This window comes from Rhinolophus ferrumequinum, chromosome 22, assembly GCF_004115265.2.
Source record: "Rhinolophus ferrumequinum isolate MPI-CBG mRhiFer1 chromosome 22, mRhiFer1_v1.p, whole genome shotgun sequence".
NCBI lineage: Eukaryota > Metazoa > Chordata > Mammalia > Chiroptera > Rhinolophidae > Rhinolophus > Rhinolophus ferrumequinum.
This window is the reverse complement of record NC_046305.1, coordinates 408141-428384: the sequence shown is the minus strand read 5'-3', so window position 1 is coordinate 428384 and position 20244 is coordinate 408141. Positions and strand designations below refer to the sequence as shown.

The 20244-nt window shown below is 39.0% G+C and overlaps 1 protein-coding gene across 5 annotated transcripts in view; it reads left to right on the top strand.

Annotated features, from left to right (window-relative positions):
• Positions 1 to 20244, top strand: part of ASH1L (ASH1 like histone lysine methyltransferase) — a 115562-nt gene that overhangs the window by 30677 nt on the left and 64641 nt on the right. For all 5 annotated transcript variants that reach the window (XM_033092167.1, XM_033092163.1, XM_033092166.1 and 2 more), the window contains one exon: positions 14790 to 19356. In XM_033092167.1, coding sequence (XP_032948058.1) covers positions 14790 to 19356 — 4567 coding nt within the window. The remainder of the gene's footprint in view (positions 1 to 14789; positions 19357 to 20244) is intronic.

Below are 20244 nucleotides of genomic sequence, written 5' to 3'. Positions count from 1 at the left end.
GTATCCAGAATTCACTCTTTAAACAAAATAGGTTCTGAACTATTACCTGTGGTCTTTTTCTACTCTTTATTTTTTAACAGCCAAGTTGTGATCTATTGTTTTACCTTCATTTTTGGAAAACATCTCAAAGGCAAGTAGACAAGCTTGCAGTATAAAGTTCTGCTGCTATATTAGGAAGTCAGAGTTTAGGAGGTGTGCACGAGCATTTTGACAGAAATGCACAGATGGTAGATATAGATACTAGAATATTTTTGCTATTTTTAGCCAAGTTAACATAGAATTCTAACATCTGAGAATATATGGGAAAGCAGAAAGATGAACCTAACAATTGCAGGATGCAGTAGTAACTTTCACAGTAAAAGCCGTGAAACAAGGTGGAACCTACTTCTGAACCCCACCTTTTCAGCTTGGCAAAATTACTGAGTGTCATTATTCTGTCGCTCCTTGTCTAGTCCTTGGTTGCATGGGTAGGGGGCTACAGACTGCTAAAGAAATCTCAGGCAGATACTGAAAATGACAAGCCAGAGGCAAGGGGAGCTTGGTAACTTTTCTTTTTAAGCCATTTGTTTGTTATTTATGACCATTAGGAGTTATCAAAGAAGTGGAAATTCTCCTAAGCATATCTGGTGACATTTTTTTCTTCTGTCTGTTTAAACCTCAAGAAGTAAATTATCTAAGATAAAAATGAAAAATTAGAAAAATAAAGTTAAGGTTATTAAGTTCCTAACCAAAAAGAAAAAAGTTCTAGAATGTGCTGGAGAAAGGAAGGAGGAGGAGGGAGTGGAAAGACTCCGCTCACGTATCGCTCGGTTCTGTGAAGTGTTGCCTGAACCCTCCCAGGCAGCGTTACGCTAACTTTTGTGCTTCCATTGCATGTTTTTCTGTTTGTAACCTATATCACGTACTGAAATTAATTTGTCTTTTATTAGTGAATGAATGCTCTTTGAGTGTCAGGATGATCTTTCTAGTTTTTGCATTTTATCAACACTGAACATGCTTTAAAATAGTCCAGTATGATTATGGACTGTGGGTTACGCATAAACGAATTCACCACCACCACCACCAAAACTGCAACCTTTAAAATACAGGTTAAGGATAAGAGGATTTGTTTCCCTAGCCCTAAATGGTGCTTTTGCATATACTTTCATAATGGAGCTGCATAAAGGTTACCTCTCCTTTACTAAAAGTGTATATTCAAACTTTCAGGTCAATTTAAAATAGTCTGTAGTTTGCTGCTTTTAAGACGTGAGTGTTACTACTACTTGTAATGCTACCACCTGGAGCAGTTTCGTGAATTTCCTGCTAAAGGACAGCTTAGGTGACTACCCTCATCTTATACTAGGTCACACAGAACTTTTTTGGTCACAGCGCAGTGGTAAACTAAGTTGTATATCGTATCTCCATTTAAAAACAGCCCTAACCCTAACATGTTCTTGGTTTAAGAAAACATTTTCAGATGTCAAACACCTTTGGAAAGTATTTACACATCTTAGCGACTCATCCACCAAATGGTACCAGATGAGCCCAAGTGAAACTTTTGTCGTTACTTATCAGCATTATGTTTATATCAATGCCTTTTGAAAACTGTGTGTGTGTGTGTGTGTGTGTGTGTGTGTGTGTGTGTGTGTGTGTTCAGGCTCTTTAGCTCTAAGCAGAGAATTTGAGGCTTGCTAAATGGTCACATTTTCTCATCTTACCTGTACCTTGAGGGTTGCGTGCCATCTATGAGTGTGGTCTTTTTTATACCAACTTACGAAAAGGTCCAGAGTACAAGTCCACATCAGTCCACTGCCACCTTTCCACTCCCATGTTTTTGTTGACAAAAGTTATTCAAGCAGGGAGATCTGATGGTATATACTAGGTATCTCCAGATCCTGCTTCAAATGGAGTTCTGTTATCTTACCTCATATATTGTTTGTTTACTTTGGAAGCTGCTTGAGCTCCAGTTATTTTGTAGTAGAGAAGAAGAGAACCGTTGGCGCAGAGCCCAGCTTCTCTGTAGCAGCAGCTATTATGCAAATTCTCCTGGAATTCTTCACATTTCGGTAAAGGCTGCTTTTCTCCCTTTACATACACAAAACAGACAGTTAAGGGGGCAGCCATGATCTGTCCTAAGCCTTGGAGACAAAACAAGGTACCCTGCCACTCTTTTCCCTCGAATCACACCCATTAGGGAAGCATATGCTCCCATACATGGAGGGGAAAGCAGATCCCTGCTAGTGCGGCATCTGCTATAAATACACCAGGAAGATTAAAACTACCATCATCGGTTTCGTCTCAATTCTTGCTTTCATTTTGCAGTGGAAACTTCTCTAATCAGCCCTGCATTTGGCTGATTGAGCAGTTCACTTTCTCTTAAAGTGTGGAGTATTAGGGATAGCTGCTTCAGTGTGTGCTGTGGTTTGTTTTAATGGTGTACATAATGAGGTATGGTGAGTGGGAATGTTCTCGTTTCATTGTTGATCTTGCTAATGGAAAAAGTCATTATTGAACCAAATTGACAGAAGGCATAGATAGCTTCCTTAGTCCCAGAGAGTGAAGCCTAAATATCATCACATTGACTCACTAATTCACATGCTGCTTTTTATGGTTGTCTGTTCATATCTTTTGTTTTAATGACTGTAAATCACTCCAGAGACGATCACATACAGACTGCTCCATAAGTGCACGTTGCTAGTTAATTCTGAGATACAGCTGCATAGGAATGAGTGAAGACTTTGGGGGAAATATCAGAATGAAAGGCCCTATGTGATGAGATAAAACCCAGAGCCTTTGTGAGACTTCATCAATAGGGAGAAAAGGTTGAATACTTGTTGAAAGAGAAGTTGTTTCCTGTCTGACCTCACTTTGTGAGTCAGAATTACAGGGTACATACTTCTAAACTGTACGTCTTTCCCAATTAGTCAGACAGGGATTTGGGGGGAGAAATCCTGAGAGAAAGATTATAGATTAAGTTAGATATGTGTGTGGTGGTGGTTTGTCAATTCAGGAATAAAATAGGTAATAAAGAAGCGCCGGAAGACTTTCTTTCCTCTCCCATTGACACCTGGGACAGGTTGGCATCGTGTGATTGTTCCTTAAATTCTATTAAACAGCAAGACGAGCTCTTTGCTGGTGGAAGTTCATATCACATAATAGTTCTATGTTGTTATTGCTATTCTTTTATCATAATATTCTCTGAAGGAATTAAACTTCCGGTAGTAATATGTTTTGGTTGACTCTTGATTATAATGGAGCAATATAGTATAAAGAGAATGAGCATAGCTGGAGTTTGGGCTTTAATCCGGAATGTAGAGTTCAAGTACAGTGCTTAATGATATTGTAATTTAAGAAAAGCCCTTGATGGTCTGCTTTGGAAAGAAAATAATTGGTGATTTTTTTTATTAAAATGCTCAACTTACTCATCTATATGTTAAATTTTCTTTAATATTTTTGTTTAGAGAACCCCCCGCCCCATCCTCAGATGTTTTGGTTCTCTTTTGATTACATGCTACAAAATTGAAACTATGTACCTTTCTTGAAGATGTTTTCTGAATATCTTCAGGCACAAACTTAAGGTTCTTGCTTTACTTACATTTCTAATTTCTAACGTAGTTTTGTGAGTAACATGTTTCATACATTTCATTTGGGAAAATTTTGTCCATACACCTTTTTCTTTACATTTTTAGTGTTTGTCCTAGAGTTTACAATATACATTTACAAATAATATTAAGTCCACTTTCAGATAACACTGTATTGCTTCACAGGTACTTTATAATAACAAAATAATTCAAATTGCTTCCTCCCTTGGCCCTTGTATCATTGCTATCATTCATTTAACTTATATATAAGGATATATAAATATAAAGCCATACATTATCAAACACGTTATTGCTATTATTATTTTAAACAAATTGTTAGATCCATTAAGAATAAGAAAGATAAAAGTTTTTATTTTACCTTCACTTTTTTGTCCTCCAGACAAGTGCTCCTCCTTTCTTTATGTAGATATAGGAATAAACTATCAAGGTTTAAGATCTATATGAAGAAAGCTCTCAAAACATTACTGAGTCTTGAAAAAATGGAAACGCTTAAGATGATTTTGAATGAGAAAACATCATTGAAAATGTCAATTCTCTCAAAACTTATTTGCAAATTATTTTATTGGAGTAAAATATAGATAACATCACATTTATTTGAACCATTTTTACATGTACAGTTCTGTGGGCATTAAGTACATTCATGTTGTTTTGAAACCATTGTCCCCATTTATCTCCAGAGCTTTTAAACGGTGACTCCCTATTACCCCCTTCCTGCTACCCCTGGCAGCCGCCATTCTGCTTTCTGTGAATTTGTCTGCTCTAGGCACCTCATATAAGTGGAATCATGTGGCATCTGCCTTTTTGTGACTAGCTTATTTCATTTCGCATAGTGTCCTTGAGGTTCATCCATGTTGTAACATGTCAGAATGTCCTTCCTTTTTAAGGCTGAGTAATATTCCATTGCATGTATGGACCACAGTGTGTTCATCACTCATCTGTCGACGGAGTTGCTCCCACCTTTTGGCTGTTGGGAATCATGCTGCTGTGAGCATCATGGTACAATATCTTTTCAAGGCCCTCCTTTCATTTCTCTGGGACGTTTGTAAATACAACAATCAAAGTAACATTTGCTGGCACTAGATAAGTTGCTTGTAAAGTTTAAATGAAAAATCAGCAAAAGTAGCCAAGACATTTCTGCAAAGAACAATAGTGCGGGAATCAGACTTATTAGATAATAAAGCAAAGTTAAAATCATTAGGACGTGTGAAGGCGGTGCATGGATAGACAGAAAATCAGTGACCCAGAGTGGAGCCTGTAGCAATAGACCCACGTTTGTACGAGAATTCAGTACACAAGAAGTGTAGCATTTCCCATCAGAGGACGACTGATGAAGTGATTCAGTCAATTCCACTAAACTGGGTAGCTGTCTAGGAGGTGTTACACATACGCATACACACATGTATTAAACTTCAGGAGTGTGTGGCTTTTTATCTTTTCACTGCTCTATTTCCTTTGGGAATAAAAAGATGCCATTGTTTTCCACATTTTAAAACTACTTCGATTCCACTTTATCTTCTAGCTCTGACCCCCATTTCTGTTTTCCTACTGTTCGCACGTGGTTTCAGATCTCTCTGCCCATTCTCTTTTAAACTCATTCCAATCAGATTTTTGCTCTTGCACTTTATAGAAACTGCTGGGCCAGGGTTTACCAGTGATCGCCCCGCCCCCAAGGCTAAATCCAACAAACAAATCTGTGTTCTCATTGCTCTTTGATCTGTCGGTGGCCACTCTTAGAAACATATTCTTCACTTCAGTTTCAAGGTACCACAGTTCTTTCACTCTGTGTCTTTTTTTTCCCCTTGTTACTTTCTGGCGTCGGTCTTTGCTGGTCGGTCTTTGCTGGTCGCCTTCATCTTCCTGATCTTTTAATGTTGCTGTGCCTCAGTCAGCCTTCCGTCCTCTACTCATCTCTCTCTGTTCACCCTCCCCGGGTTGTACCAACCAGTCTCAGGGCTCTAAGTACCTGTATGCTGTTGACTTCCAGATTTGCATCTTCCTGCTCAGACTTCTCTGTTCGGATGTTTAGAAGTCATTTCAGTCTTACCATGTCCCGCACTGAACTCCTGATGGTCATTTTTAAGCCTCCTCCTACCAGTCTTTACCTTCTCATCACTCCCACTGTTGTACCATCGTCCAGCCTCTGTCATCTCTTGTCAAGATAAGGCAGCTTGCCACCAGGAGTCCGTGCTGTTAACCTGACTCCCTATAGCTTTATGAAGAGAGCAGCTAGAGGGAGGACTCCTTGAAGACGTAGCTGAAATCATGTCACGCTTCTGCTCAGAACCTTTAGTGCTTCCCCATTTCATTCAGAGGCAAAGCTCAAGCCTTTGGACTGGCCCGAAGGCCCTTCGTGGGCGGCTCGAGCCTTCTGGTTACGTGCCTTACTCTCCATAGTTGCTCCAGGCCTGCTGCTGCAGCCGCTCTGCGGCCCTGCTGGCCTCCTCACTTCACCTTTGCTCGAAGTTTCCGCGGCAGTGAGGCCCAACCCAGTCCCCTAACTCAATTTCACAGACTCTCCTAGAACTCTCAGTTACTTTCTGTTTTTCCCATAGCAGTTACCACCGTCTAACAAATAATATTTTAAAATTGTACTGTTTTTCTCTCTTGTCTTTCTCTCCCACTAAAATGTGTGCTCTGTAAGAGCAGGCATTTTTGTCTTTATTGTCTTGGCTGTATCTCTAGCAATCAGTAGTCAACCAATATTTACTGAATGAAGAATTATGTCATATACCTTTTCTGCATAAAACCTTCCAGTGGCTTCCCCTCTCTCAGACTGAAATGAGTCTGTCCCCTGACCCCTGCCCGACTGCTCTTCCCTTGATTACTCCAGCAAACCTGGATTCCTTCAATCCACCAGCCCAGCTCCTGCCGCAGAGCCTTTGCTCTGGCTGTTTCCTCTTCGGTATCGTTCTTCTCCTGGGTAACTACGAGGATGCTCCCTCACCTCCTGTGGGTTTCTCCGGAAATGTAATCTCGATCAAGACTTTCTTGACAGCCTGCTTTAATGCTGGAAGTCCTTCTAACCCTAGTCTGTTTCTTTTCTCCTTCTATACTCTGATTTTCTGCATAGTTCATTTTACCATCTGATATACTGAATGTTTTACTTATCTTTTATTGCCGCTACCCCTCTCATGTATTAGAATGAAATTTCCATGGTGAAAGGGATTTTTTTCCTCGCTGCTGTTACCCTTAGCCCTTAAATAGTAGTTACTTAATAACTATTTGCTGAAAAAATGAATTCCTTATGAAGCAAGAATTTTAGATTATAAAGTAAATAAAATCAGTAGTGTTCTTGAATACCATCAATTTATAGAGTTAGAAATATAACAGAAAAGAATTTATTCACAAAAGTAACAGCAGTATTTATGTAATATTTAGAAGTAAACTTGACAGCAAGTGTTTAGGATCTATATGAATAAAATTATCCAGTAACACCAAAAGGCTTGACTCAGTAAATAAATTTACTTTGTTATTGTGGAGCTAATATTAATGTTGAGATAGCTTTTTTCTATATTAATACACAAAGTTAAAGCCATTTGGAGTTTTTAAACCTTCAAATGGATCTCACGGTCATCTGGAAGTATACATATGCAGAAATGACCAGAGAGCCTTGTGAAATGTTCTGAAATTACTGGTAATGGTTGCACAGCTCCATGAATATACTGAAAATTATTGAACTTGTGCTTTAAAAGGGTGACTTTTATGATATGTGAATTGTGTCTCAATAATGTTATTAATAAAATAAGGAATTTCTATAGGAATACAAAAAGGAAAGCATTAGTCTTTTTGAAGTATTAAAAAATACAAAGTTAATATATTGTATTAGTGACTTAGGAATAAACATAAATATTCAGGAAGCAAAATGGAGAGCTTAGAGAAAGACCCAAATAGGAGTAGGAATACATGATGAAAGTATTTGAAATCAGTGAACATGATATGTTATGAGAAATGGAAAAACTCTTAGAACAATGGACAAATCTTTTGAGGTAAAGGCTACTTCCCTACCCAACAGATTACATTTTAAAAACTCAACACAGATAGATAAAAAGTTTTAAAAAAAATGAAACCATGAAAGCATCCATTGAAAATGTCATGAAGGTTGTCATATTTGGGAGGACATAGTCTTTCCAAAGATGACACGAAACCAGAACTAGAAAGGTAGAGACTGTTTCATATAATACAGTGTTTAAGAGCTTTGGCTATGATGTCAGACCAGGTTTAAATCATACCTTGGTCACTTACTGGTTAAGTGACCTTGGGCTGGTAATCTAATATCTAAACTGTTTTAAAAGCTGTTTAGTGAGGATAATTATAGTAACTTCGTCACATGGTTGTTGTGAGGATTAAGTGGCAGATTACGTGAGGTACCTATGTGGTACAGTTTTTCATAGGTATTCGAATACGTAACGTACTTTAACTGCTTTTTAAGAAAAATAATTACAAGTGGAAAGACAACGGATAAATTAGGGGAAGTAGGTGCAACATGAGAGAAACAAAGAACTGCTATTCCTAAAATAGGAAAGGTTCTTCTAAATCAGAAAGGATACACCTCACGGTTTGGAAAAATAATTGTGAATCGAGACCTTCAGCTGAGGAATTTCACTGCTGAGGAAATACACGTGACCAGTAAAATCATGTGACAAGACATTCAAAAGAATAGGTACTAAAATGTAAACAGAAATGCAGAAAAAGTCTGTCTGTAGGTTGTAAAATATTAAATACTGACAATGGGAATAAAAAGTCTTTCCTTCACCCCTAAAACATTAAACTCAGATGGCTTAATAGGAAAACATCACAAGCCACACAAGAACACAGAGCAACAGTAGGGAAAGAATCAGCAGATCAATAGATCGATGTAGACTATAGCCAGAGAACTAGGAATATTGAAACCATCTGAAAAACTTCAAAGTGAGGAAACAGTAGCCATTTATAAAAGGTTTTCAGGACAATAATAAGTGGATTGAAAAATGAACTAAATAGTAATTAATCCTAGAAATAATGACATTTGAAATGAAAACTCAGTGAGTTTATTGGAATAGTAAATGAGTCACTTTCTGGAGCTTGCTGTAATCAAATTACCTACTTCCAAGGTTTGGGAACATCCAGAGTAACATGAATACTGTTAGTGTAATGTTTAATTTCAAAATGGTCAGGCTCAGGGTTGTCAGATGTTATTATTTCTGCCGTAAGAATCATTGCCTAACAATGTAGAATATCACAAGTCATAAAGTATTATCTTGGGTTATAGAAATGTAGTGTTTATACAGTCTGGATTTTTATCATCAACTTTTTTTTTGTTACAGTGTTTTGGTGCTTTGCTTTCCACCATGTAACTATTGTATTAATATATACCCTTTAACCTTCAGGCAATTCCCCCTTTAGACATTGATCTGAAGGAAATAATTGGACAAGTAGGCAGAGATTTATATAATTTGATGTTTATCATTATATTACTTATAAAAATAACGAGAATTATTTAAAAAGCAGCCAGTAGGTGGCTGACTTTATGAATTATGGACTACTATGAAACCATTGAATTAATCATCAAACTCAATTTATTTACATAGAACGGTGTCTTCCTTGTATTAAGTAGGCTAACAAAACAGCAAGCTTTTTCGGCCCTGTTTTTATAAAAGAATGTACATGTGTATATTTCTGGGTACATGATGAAATATCTGAAATGTAAAAATATTTATACATGGATGATAGTAGTCCTACTTTGTCTCTTTTTAATGAGCATACTTTTATATTTGGAACAAAACTATTTTCATGTTGAAAAAGATTATATGCCTAATGGGATATTTTGATACAGTTCTTTTTCATTGGCTAATATATAACATACTCTCTTAAAAATGATACCTCTTATTGCTAGTTGTCATTTTAAAGGGTTCTTAGAAATGCAATAGAATAATATTACTGGTGTGAAATATAGTTTTCAATATCTTATAATATTATCTTATTCACTCAGTTTAGCTAATGTCAGGATTTAGAAGAAAAGATCTTTGAAACCCAAGCGAAATTATCTGTGTATGTCTCCCCCCACCCCCCTTTTTATCATAGATCGTTTACTGGGGGATACTAACTCTGTTTTAGGCTGATTTTAATTAATCTGAGATACTTATTTCTGACAAAGGTGAAAAAACAGATTTGAGTACAAATTCTTCATCAGGTTAAGGGAGTTGGGTACTTTTCTCGTAGAATTTTTAAATTTACTTACTAGTGAAGGGTAACATACATATAAATTGTAAGTGAAACCGCTCAGTGAATTTTCAGAAACTGCCAGCCCACGTAACCAGCATCCAGTGTAAGAAGTAGACCGTTACCAGCCCCAGCAGGGCTCCGTGCGCTTCTTTCCCCTTCTGCCCCACACCTGACTGTTAACGTCATGATCAGTGATGCTGGTCGGTGTGGAGCTCCATGCAGGGGAGTTGGGAGTAGCCGCTTTTGTCGTGGCCCCTTCACTCAGTGTTGTCAGTGAGCTTTTACTACGTGTTATCACGTAGTCATAGTTTGTGCCAACAGATTTTTAAAGGTGTCACAAACAATATTGAGGGACTTGAAAGTGTCATAATTTTCAGACATAAATATAGTTAATACTTAAAATAATAAAGCCTTTTAATTTTTAAGTTTTAAAAATAAGTGTAAAAGTGCAGAATGGGAATATTGTTTCTTTAATAGAATGGGAAGAAAATGTAAGGGTTTCTTTAATTACAAGCTTAATATGTATCAGAGATTCTCAGAAAAGCCAGTTTCTTCTTGGGCAAAATTGTAGGGTCCAGTCCAAAAGAAGAGATGGTTCCCTTAATTCTGAGTTGAGCAATTATTGATTGCATTGTTCTATTTTAGTTGCTATGTGTAAAGAGAAATATTGACAGACAGAAACATGTACTTCAGGAAATGACCAGAAAGAAGTGGAACTGCTTGGGGCAGAAGGTTTAATATGTTGATTGAGTTCAAATGTGTGAAAAGCTGTTGAGAAGAAGAGGAATTAGACTTATTCTATCTGATTCAAGAAAGTGAGACTCAGATCAGTAAATGAAAATTGTGGAAAGGTAGATTGTACTTCACTCCGGGGAAGAACTTTTTCTTAACCATATTTCTCTATGGTACATTTCAAATTAAGTAGAGTGACTAGGACGCTAGTGAAGGCACTAGAGATGTGTACCCATTTCCAGGATTATCTTGTACATTTCCTTCCTAACACTTGGAAACAGTCCTTTGTACAACGAGCCCTGGTTCGTTTTAACATGAATGCTGTTTAGAGACCAGAGTCTTTGAGTGTTAGAGGTGTGCGTTGTTACTGGGTTTTCGTTGTTTTTAGGTATTTCATTGAACAGAGGTGTGTGTGTGTGTGTGTGTGTGTGTGTGTGACAGAGAGAGAAAGAGAGGCACTTCATGTATTTATAATTTTAACGTGAAATTACTGGGGTTTTACTTCTTTGATTTTATATTGTATCTCCTTTTTTCTTCCAAAATTTTGGTTCCTATTAACACTCACTAGTAACTTACTTGATCTATGTATCTAGCAATCATCTTATCCAGGTTTAAAATAACCGAACCAATGTTACCGCTAATATGTTACTCACTGGATGCAGTTTAGGATATCTTTATTGGCAGTCTTTTTGTCTTTAGAATATATAGTGTGATCACTGTTTTAAAGTAATTCAAAATAATTATTTTCCATATAGTTATGTAATTAATTTGATAGATATATTTGTTTCCATTGTTTTCAATATTTAGAGACTTGGGATATTTTTCTTTATGACATAATTTTGTTTCTTAAATATGTAAAAGATTTAATTGTAAAGTCAGAACCATAAAGCAGATTCACAGAAATCTTACTTGTAGACTTGTTTCTTCCCTCATAGGTCACTGTTTTTATTAATCTTTTGCCTTATTCTTCCATTTTTCATGTAATCAGGTGTAATGTAACGATTACATTGCCTCCGTTCCCATCTTATACAAAAGATAGCGTATTATATATGTACTGTTCTAATAGCAGTATGTTGATATTTCCTTTTTTCCCCCCCATTTCATACTACTCAGTTTTACAGATGTACTTTCGTTTATTCAGCCAGTCTCCAGTAGGTAATCATTTGGATTATTTTAGGGCTTTGCTATTAAAATATTGGTGCATTTTATAGCTTTCTGGAGACGTTATGTTTTTGCCAGCGTATCTGGGGATAAATCTCCTAAAAGTGGGATTCCTTGGTTGAAAGTATAGGTAAATGGATGTGGTATTTTTCTAGTTATTACTAATTTCCCTTCTATAAGGATGATACCATTTGATATACAGCACATTTTCACAGATGTATGTTTGAATTTGTTTTTCGGTTTTCTGTCTTGTTCCATTGGTTCTTTTGTCTTTTCATGTGTTAGTTCTATACTGTTTTAATGATAGAGGCTTTAAAAAATAATATTTGGTACGATTATCCCTTTGCTTTTCTTATTTTTAGATTTTGCTGGCTATTCATGCTTGTCTACTTCTCCCAATGAATGTTATAATTTTTCTTATTACTCAAAGAAATCTTGGTATTTTTTGGGATTGCATTAAATTTATAAATTTGCTTAGGGAATATTGTCATTTTTATGTCTTCTAGTCACAAACACAGTATGTGTTTTCATTTGTATTTTATAGTTAAGAATTGTTTATGTCAATAAAAAAAAATTGTGCTGAAATGTGAAGAAAAAACCCTTTGTCATCCAAAAGTAAAACAGACTGCTGTAAAAAATAATGGATTTATTTGTAAAGTATATAGTGAGGATTCATGCATTAGATAGCAAGTTACATTAATGACTTAAAAGTTACTTCCAACTCTAAGATTTTATATAAAAACATTTTAAAGAAAATATGAATGTATTTTATTGTCTTTTCTATGCCCCTCAAATTAAGGGAGAACTTGATTGTTTGTTAAAGACTAATTGAGAAGAGTTAAAGGAGTGGAAGTAGGTCTGAGATTGTCCTGTATTGGTTTGAAATCAATGGAGGAGGCGGGCAATAAACCATGATTTGAAAAGAGGACCATGGGATATTCTCTTTTCAAAAACAGTACATTCATATGCTAATGTGTATTTAGTCAGTCTAAAGTAAGATGAAAGTAGACTATTAATTTGCCTTTTAAAAGCATGTCACAAAATATCATAGGGATATTTCTAAATACCCAGTAAAAACTAGGTGTACATGGTTGAAAGTCAACCAGCATAGCATGTTGATGGCCTTTGATATAGCAGCAGTAGAACTAGCATACTTTGGCATTCTTGTAACATTATTAGGTTTTTTTATTTTTATTTTATTTTAATTTAAGTATAGTTGGTATACAATATATTAGTTTCAGGTGTACAATGTAGTGATTTGACATTTTTATACCTTTCAGTGTGATCACCACACTAAATCTAGTAGTCATCTGTAATCATGCAAACTTACCGCACTATTGTTGACTATATTCCCCTTCACCTCTTTTACCCATCCTCCCAACACCCCCACACACCCCGCATCAGCCATCAGTTTGATCTCTGTTTCTGTAAGTCTTATGTTAGATTCCAAACATAAGTGAAACCATACGGTATTTGTCTTTCTTTGCCTGACTTATTTTACTTAGCATAATACAACAGGTCCATCCGTGTTGTCATAAGTGGCAAGATTTCATTCTTTTTCATTGCTGAGTAATATTTCATTGTCCATATGTCCCACATCTGTAATCATTCATCTATCGCTGGATACCTGCCGTGTTTCCCTGAAAATAAGACCTAGCTGGACCATCTGCTCTAATACGTCTTTTGGAGCAAAAATTAATATAAGAGCTGCTCTTATTTTATTATAATATAAGACCGTGTCTTATCTTATAATGTAATATAATATAATATAATATAATATAATATAATATAATACCAGGTCTAATATAATATAATATATAATACCGGGTCTTATATTAATGATTGCTCCAAAAGACGCATTAGAGCTGATGGTCTGTCTAGGTCTTATTTTCGGGGGGACACGGTAGGTGCATGTATCTTTTTGAGTTTGTGTTTCCTTTTTCTTTGTATAAATACCCAGAAGTGTAATTGCTAGGTTGTATGGTGGATTTTTAGTTTTTTGAGGAACCTTCATACTGTTTTCCAGAATGGCTGCACCAATTTGTAGTCCCACCAAAAGTGCACAAAGGTTCCCTTTTCTCCACATACTTGCCAACACATTATTTGCTGGCTTTTTGATAACAGCCATTCTGATTGGTGTGATATGATATCTCATTGTGGTTTTGATTTGCATTTCCCTGATGATCAATGACGTTCAGCACCTTTTCACATGCTGTTGGCCATCTGTGTGTCCTCTTTGGAGAAACGTCTCTTTATCTACTCTGCCCATTTTTTTATTGCATTGTTTGTTTATTTATTTTTATAATTGACTTGTATGAGTTCCTTCTATATTTTGGATATCAACCCCTTATCAGATACATCATTTGTGAATATTTTCTCCCATTCAGTAGGTTGTATTTGTTTTCTTGATGGTTTCCTTCACTGTACAGAAGCTTTTTCGTTTGATGAAGTCCCATTTGTTTATTTTTGCTTTTGTTTCCCTTGCTTGAGGGGACACGTCCAAAAAGATAGTACTCAGATTGATATCAGATAGCTTACCTATGTTTTCTTCTAGGAGTTTTATGGTTTCAGGTCTTATATTTCAGTCTTTAATCCATTTTGAATTTGTGTTTGTATATGGGGTATATGAGTGGTCCAGTTTCTTTCTTTTTTTGCATGTATCTGTTCAGTTTTCCCAACACAGCTTGTTGAAGAGCCTGTCATCTCTCCATGGTATTTTGTTGCCTCCTTTGTCGTAGACTAATTGACCATATACATGTGGGTTTATTTCCGGGCCCTGTATTCTGTTCCGTTGATCTGTGTGTCTGTTTTTGTGTCAGTATCATGCTGTTTTCATTATTGTAGCTTTGTAGTATAGTTTGAAATCAGGGAGCTTGATACTTCCAACTTTGTTTTTTCTCTCAGGATTGCTTTGGCTAGTCATGTTTTGTGTGTGTGTGATTCCATATCAATTTTAGGATTATTTGTTCTAGTTCAGTTAGATTTTTTTTTTTAAAGCACTATTGCCTATCTTATATCTGACATGTGATTGATTAGTTTGTTCAATGTAATATTAAACTGAAGTGGTATAAGCTTTACTCTCTCTCTGAAACCTTTTTCTTGTTCAAATTGTAGGACCCTTCAAAATTGTACAAGAAATCAGGTGATGTTGCCGCCATTGAATGCCAGTCTGAAGAAAGCATCCATCTTCATTCTCAGGGAGAAAGCAATCCTTTGTCTAAGAAGCTTTCTCCAGTCCACTCCGAAATGACAGATTACATTACTGCAGCGGCCTCCGCTCTGGTTGGTGGCCGGGATCCTGACTTAAAGGACAGAGCGTTACTTAATGGAGGAACGAGTGTGACGGAGAAGTTGGCACAGCTTATTGCAACTTGTCCTCCCTCCAAGTCTTCCAAGACAAAACCGAAGAAGCTGGGGGCTGGCACTGCTGCTGCAGGACTGGTGGGCAAGGGCTTGAGCAGGAGCGCGGGCGTCGGCTCTGTGGCTGGGGTAATACACAAGGGCTTCATAAGGAAACCCGCGATCAGCACAGCACTGGGCTTGGTAACTAAGGATCCTGGGAGGAAGCCGGTGTTCAATGCAGCGGTGGGACTGGTCAGTAAGGACTCTGTGAAAAAGCTAGGAACTGGCACTACAGCGGTATTCATTAATAAAGACTTGGGCAAAAAGCCAGGGGCGATCACTACAGTGGGACTGCTGAGCAAGGACTCAGGGAAGAAGCTAGGAATCGGGATTGTCCCAGGTTTGGTGACTAAGGAGTCTGGAAAGAAGCTAGGATTTGGCACTGTGGTTGGACTGGTTAACAAAGACTTAGGAAAGAAGTTGGGGTCCACTGTTGGCCTCGTGGCCAAGGATTGTGCAAAGAAGATTGTTGCAAATGCAGCAATGGGATTAGTTAGTAAGGACATTGGCAAGAGACTAGTGAGCTGTCCTGTGGCAGGACTGGTCAGTAAAGAGGCCCTGAACCTGAAAGCCGAAGCACTGCTCCCCACTCAGGAGCCCCTGAGGGCTTCTTGTAGCACAAACATCAGTGGTCATGAGAGCCAGGAACTGTCTGAATCCCTGAAGGACAGTGCCGCCAGCAAAACGTTTGAGAAGAGCGTCATACGGCAGAGTAAAGAAAGCATATTGGAAAAGTTCTCAGTTCGAAAAGAAATCATCAATTTAGAGAAGGAAATGTTTAGTGAAGGAACATGCCTTCAGCAAGACAGTTTCTCATCCAGTGATAGGGGCTCATATGAAACCTCAAAGCATGAAAAGCAGCCTCCCACATATTGCACTTCTCCAGACTTTCAGATGGGAGGTGCTTCTGACGGGTCTACAGCTAAATCCCCGTTTAGTGCAGTAGGAGAAAGCACTCTCCCTTCCCCATCACCTACTGTGTCTGTAAATCCTTTAACCAGAAGTCCACCTGAAAGTTCTTCACAGTTGGCTCCTAACGCGTTACTTGTGAGTCCTACCACAGAACTAATGGAAGAAATTTCTGAATCTGGTGGAAAGAACCAATTTACTTCGGAAGGTACCCACTTGAACATTGGTCATAGGTCTGTAGGTCATAGCATGAGTATTGAATGTAAAGGTATTGATAAAGAACTGAGTGATTCCAAAACTACACATATAGATATTCCACGAATAAGCTCTTCTCTGGGAAAAAAGCCAAGTTTGAGTTCTGAATCCAGTATTCATACAATTACCCCTTCAGTTGTTAATTTCACTAGTTTATTTAGCAGCAAGCCCTTTCTAAAACTGGGTGCAGTCACTGCATCTGACAAACACTGCCAAGTTGCTGAGAGCCTGAGCTCTAGTTTGCAGTCCAAACCATTAAAGAAAAGGAAAGGAAGAAAAACTCGGTGGACTAAAGTGGTGGCAAGAAGCACATGCCGGTCCCCAAAAGGGCTAGAATTAGAAAGATCAGAGCTTTTTAAAAACGTTTCCTGTAGCTCACTTTCAAGTAGTAACTCGGAGCCAGCCAAGTTCATGAAAAACCTTGGACCATCTTCATTTGTAGATCACGACTTCCTGAAACGCCGGTTGCCAAAGCTGAGCAAATCCACCACTCCGTCTCTTGCTCTGTTGACTGACAGTGAAAAACCATCTCATAAGTCTTTTGCTACTCACAAACTGTCCTCCAGCATGTGTGTCCCTAGTGACCTCTTGTCTGATATGTACAAGCCCAAAAGAGGGAGACCTAAATCGAAGGAGATGCCGCAACTGGAAGGTCCACCTAAAAGGACTTTAAAAATCCCTGCCTCCAAAGTTTTCTCTTTGCAGTCTAAGGAAGAACAAGAACCCCCAATTTTGCAGCCAGAAATTGAAATTCCTTCCTTCAAACAAAGTTTGTCTGTGTCTCCTTTTCCGAAAAAGAGAGGCCGACCTAAGAGGCAGATGAGGTCCCCAGTCAAGATGAAGCCACCTGTCCTGTCAGTGGCTCCATTTGTTGCCACCGAAAGTCCAAGCAAGCTCGAGTCGGAAAGTGAGCACCATCGCAGTAGCAGTGATTTCTTTGAGAGTGAGGATCAGCTGCAAGATCCAGAAGATCTAGATGACAGTCCCAGGCCACCCGTCTGCAGTATGAGGGACCTGGAGATGGACCCAGACAAAAAAATTGCAAAGAGAAACAATGGACAGTTGATGAAAACAATTATCCGCAAAATAAATAAAATGAAGACTTTAAAGAGAAAGAAACTGTTGAATCAGATTCTTTCAAGCTCTGTAGAATCAAGTAATAAAGGGAAAGTGCAATCCAAGCTCCATAACACCGTGTCAAGTCTTGCTGCCACATTCGGCTCTAAATTGGGCCAGCAGATCAATGTCAGCAAGAAAGGAACCATTTACATCGGAAAAAGGAGGGGCCGGAAACCCAAAACTGTCTTAAATGGCATTCTGTCTGGTAGCCCCGCCAGCCTTGCTGTTCTTGAGCAGACCGCTCAGCAGGCAGCCGGGTCAGCATTCGGACAGCCCTTGCCCCCTTTACTGCCCTCGTCTGCCAGTAGCTCCGAGATCCTTCCGTCCCCCGTTTGCTCCCAGTCCTCTGGGGCTAGCGGGGGGCAGAGCCCTGTGAGCAGCGACGCAGGCTTCGTGGAGCCCAGTGCGGTGCCCTACTTGCATTTACACTCCAGACAGGGCAGTGTGATCCCGACTCTGGCCATGAAGAAGGCCTCCAAGGGGAGGAGGCGCTTATCTCCTCCGACTCTGTTGCCAAATTCTCCCTCCCATTTGAGTGAGCTCACATCTCTGAAAGAAGCCACTCCTTCTCCCATTAGTGAGTCACACAGTGATGAGACCATTCCCAGCGACAGTGGAATCGGAACAGACAATAACAGCACCTCAGACAGGGCGGAGAAATTCTGTGGGCAGAAAAAGAGGCGGCATTCTTTTGAGCACGTGTCTCTGATCCCCCCCGAAACCTCGACAGTCCTCAGCAGTCTTAAAGAAAAACACAAACACAAGTGTAAGCGCAGGAATCATGATTACCTCAGCTATGACAAGATGAAAAGGCAGAAACGGAAACGGAAAAAGAAATACCCGCAACTCCGAAATAGACAGGATCCAGACTTTATTGCAGAGCTGGAGGAATTAATCAGTCGTCTAAGTGAAATTCGAATCACCCATCGAAGCCATCACTTTATCCCCCGAGACCTCCTGCCAACTATTTTTCGGATCAACTTCAATAGTTTCTATACACATCCTTCTTTCCCCTTAGACCCTTTGCACTACATCCGAAAACCTGACTTAAAAAAGAAGAGAGGGAGACCCCCTAAGATGAGGGAGGCAATGGCTGAAATGCCCTTTATGCATAGCCTTAGTTTTCCTCTTTCGAGTACCGGATTCTATCCCTCCTACGGCATGCCTTACTCGCCCTCACCCCTTACCGCTGCCCCCATAGGCTTAGGTTACTATGGCAGGTACCCCCCGACTCTCTATCCACCTCCGCCATCCCCTTCTTTCACCACTCCACTTCCCCCTCCTTCCTACATGCATGCCGGTCATTTGCTTCTCAATCCCACCAAGTACCATAAGAAGAAGCATAAGCTGCTTCGCCAGGAGGCCTTTCTTACCACCAGCAGGACTCCCCTCCTTTCCATGAGCACCTACCCCAGCGTCCCCCCCGAGATGGCCTATGGTTGGATGGTGGAGCACAAACACCGGCACCGGCACAAACACAGAGAACACCGGTCCTCCGAGCAGCCCCAGGTTTCCATGGACGCTGGTTCTTCCAGATCCGTCCTGGAGTCACTAAAGCGCTATCGATTCGGAAAGGACACTGTCGGAGAGCGATACAAGCATAAGGAAAAGCACCGGTGTCACATGTCCTGCCCTCATCTCTCTCCCTCAAAAAGTTTAATAACCAGAGAAGAACCGTGGGTCCACCGAGAGCCTTCAGAATCTAATCCTTTGGCCTTGGGATTGCAGACACCTTTACAGATTGACTGTTCGGAAAGTTCTCCGAGTTTATCCCTTGGCGGATTCACTCCCAATTCTGACCTGGCCAGCAGCGATGAACACACAAACCTTTTCACAAGCGCAGTGGGCAGCTGCAGAGTCTCAAACCCTAACTCCAGTGGCCGGAAGAAATTACCTGACAGCCCCGGACTGTTCTCTGCACAGGATGCGTCACTTAGTCGGCCTCACAGGAAGGAGCTTCTGCCTGCCAGCGGGAGGCCAGCCCAGGCCTCGGCAGGTAAGGGGGCCCTCGCGGCCTGTCGCTGAGTTAGAGAAATCGATAATTGGGCCCACTGGTTGCCTGGCACATGGACATGAACTTTGAGTAGGTCTGTTGGCTTTTGTTTTTATAAATGTGTGTTGAAATGTCATCTTGGAAGTTTTCATCTTCAGTAGATGTGAGAAGTGAGATAAGGCATGTCTTTGCATTAATTCATACTCATCTTTTCAAAACCAGGAAAAGTAATTTATCTTTCTTAACTCAAAAAGGCTATTACACAGTTTCTTTAGTGAGGAATGGCTCATAGATATGTTAGTAGCTATGCAGAATTTTTAGTGTATACTAATGCGATAATTATAAATGCTTCCATGTTGCAGGAAGAATATTCCGTATGTCTCAAAAATCTAAGCATCCAAATTATCAGCTTCACAAAATGTAACTGAAAATTCAGAGGGACTTCATTTTGCAGTTCCTTTAAGTAACTTTATAGAAGCTGCTTCTATTCATGTAAAATGACATAAAACCAACCTAGATAATGCATTCGTAATGTCTAGAAAGTGTCTTAAGAATTGAAAAGAAGGTAGAAACACGAAAGCGGAAGCACTGCCCATTCATATAGAAGCTCTCTAAGTCAGGAGTTTTTTAGCAAAGATCTCAAACTTATGTGTTTGTAAATTAACTCTAGGAAATCCATAAAACTTCTGGTGCTATAAGGAAAATTACATGCGTGTATGCTTGTGTGTAGTTTTTAAGAGAAGGTCCATACATTTTATTGGATTTTCCAAGTAAACTCTTTAAGCCTCAATATCCCTTCCTATAAAGTGGGATTCAAAGGGTATTATAAGAAGTAAATGGGATTATAGTGTAATCAAAGTGATTTGCACATAGTAATCACACAGAGGCTAA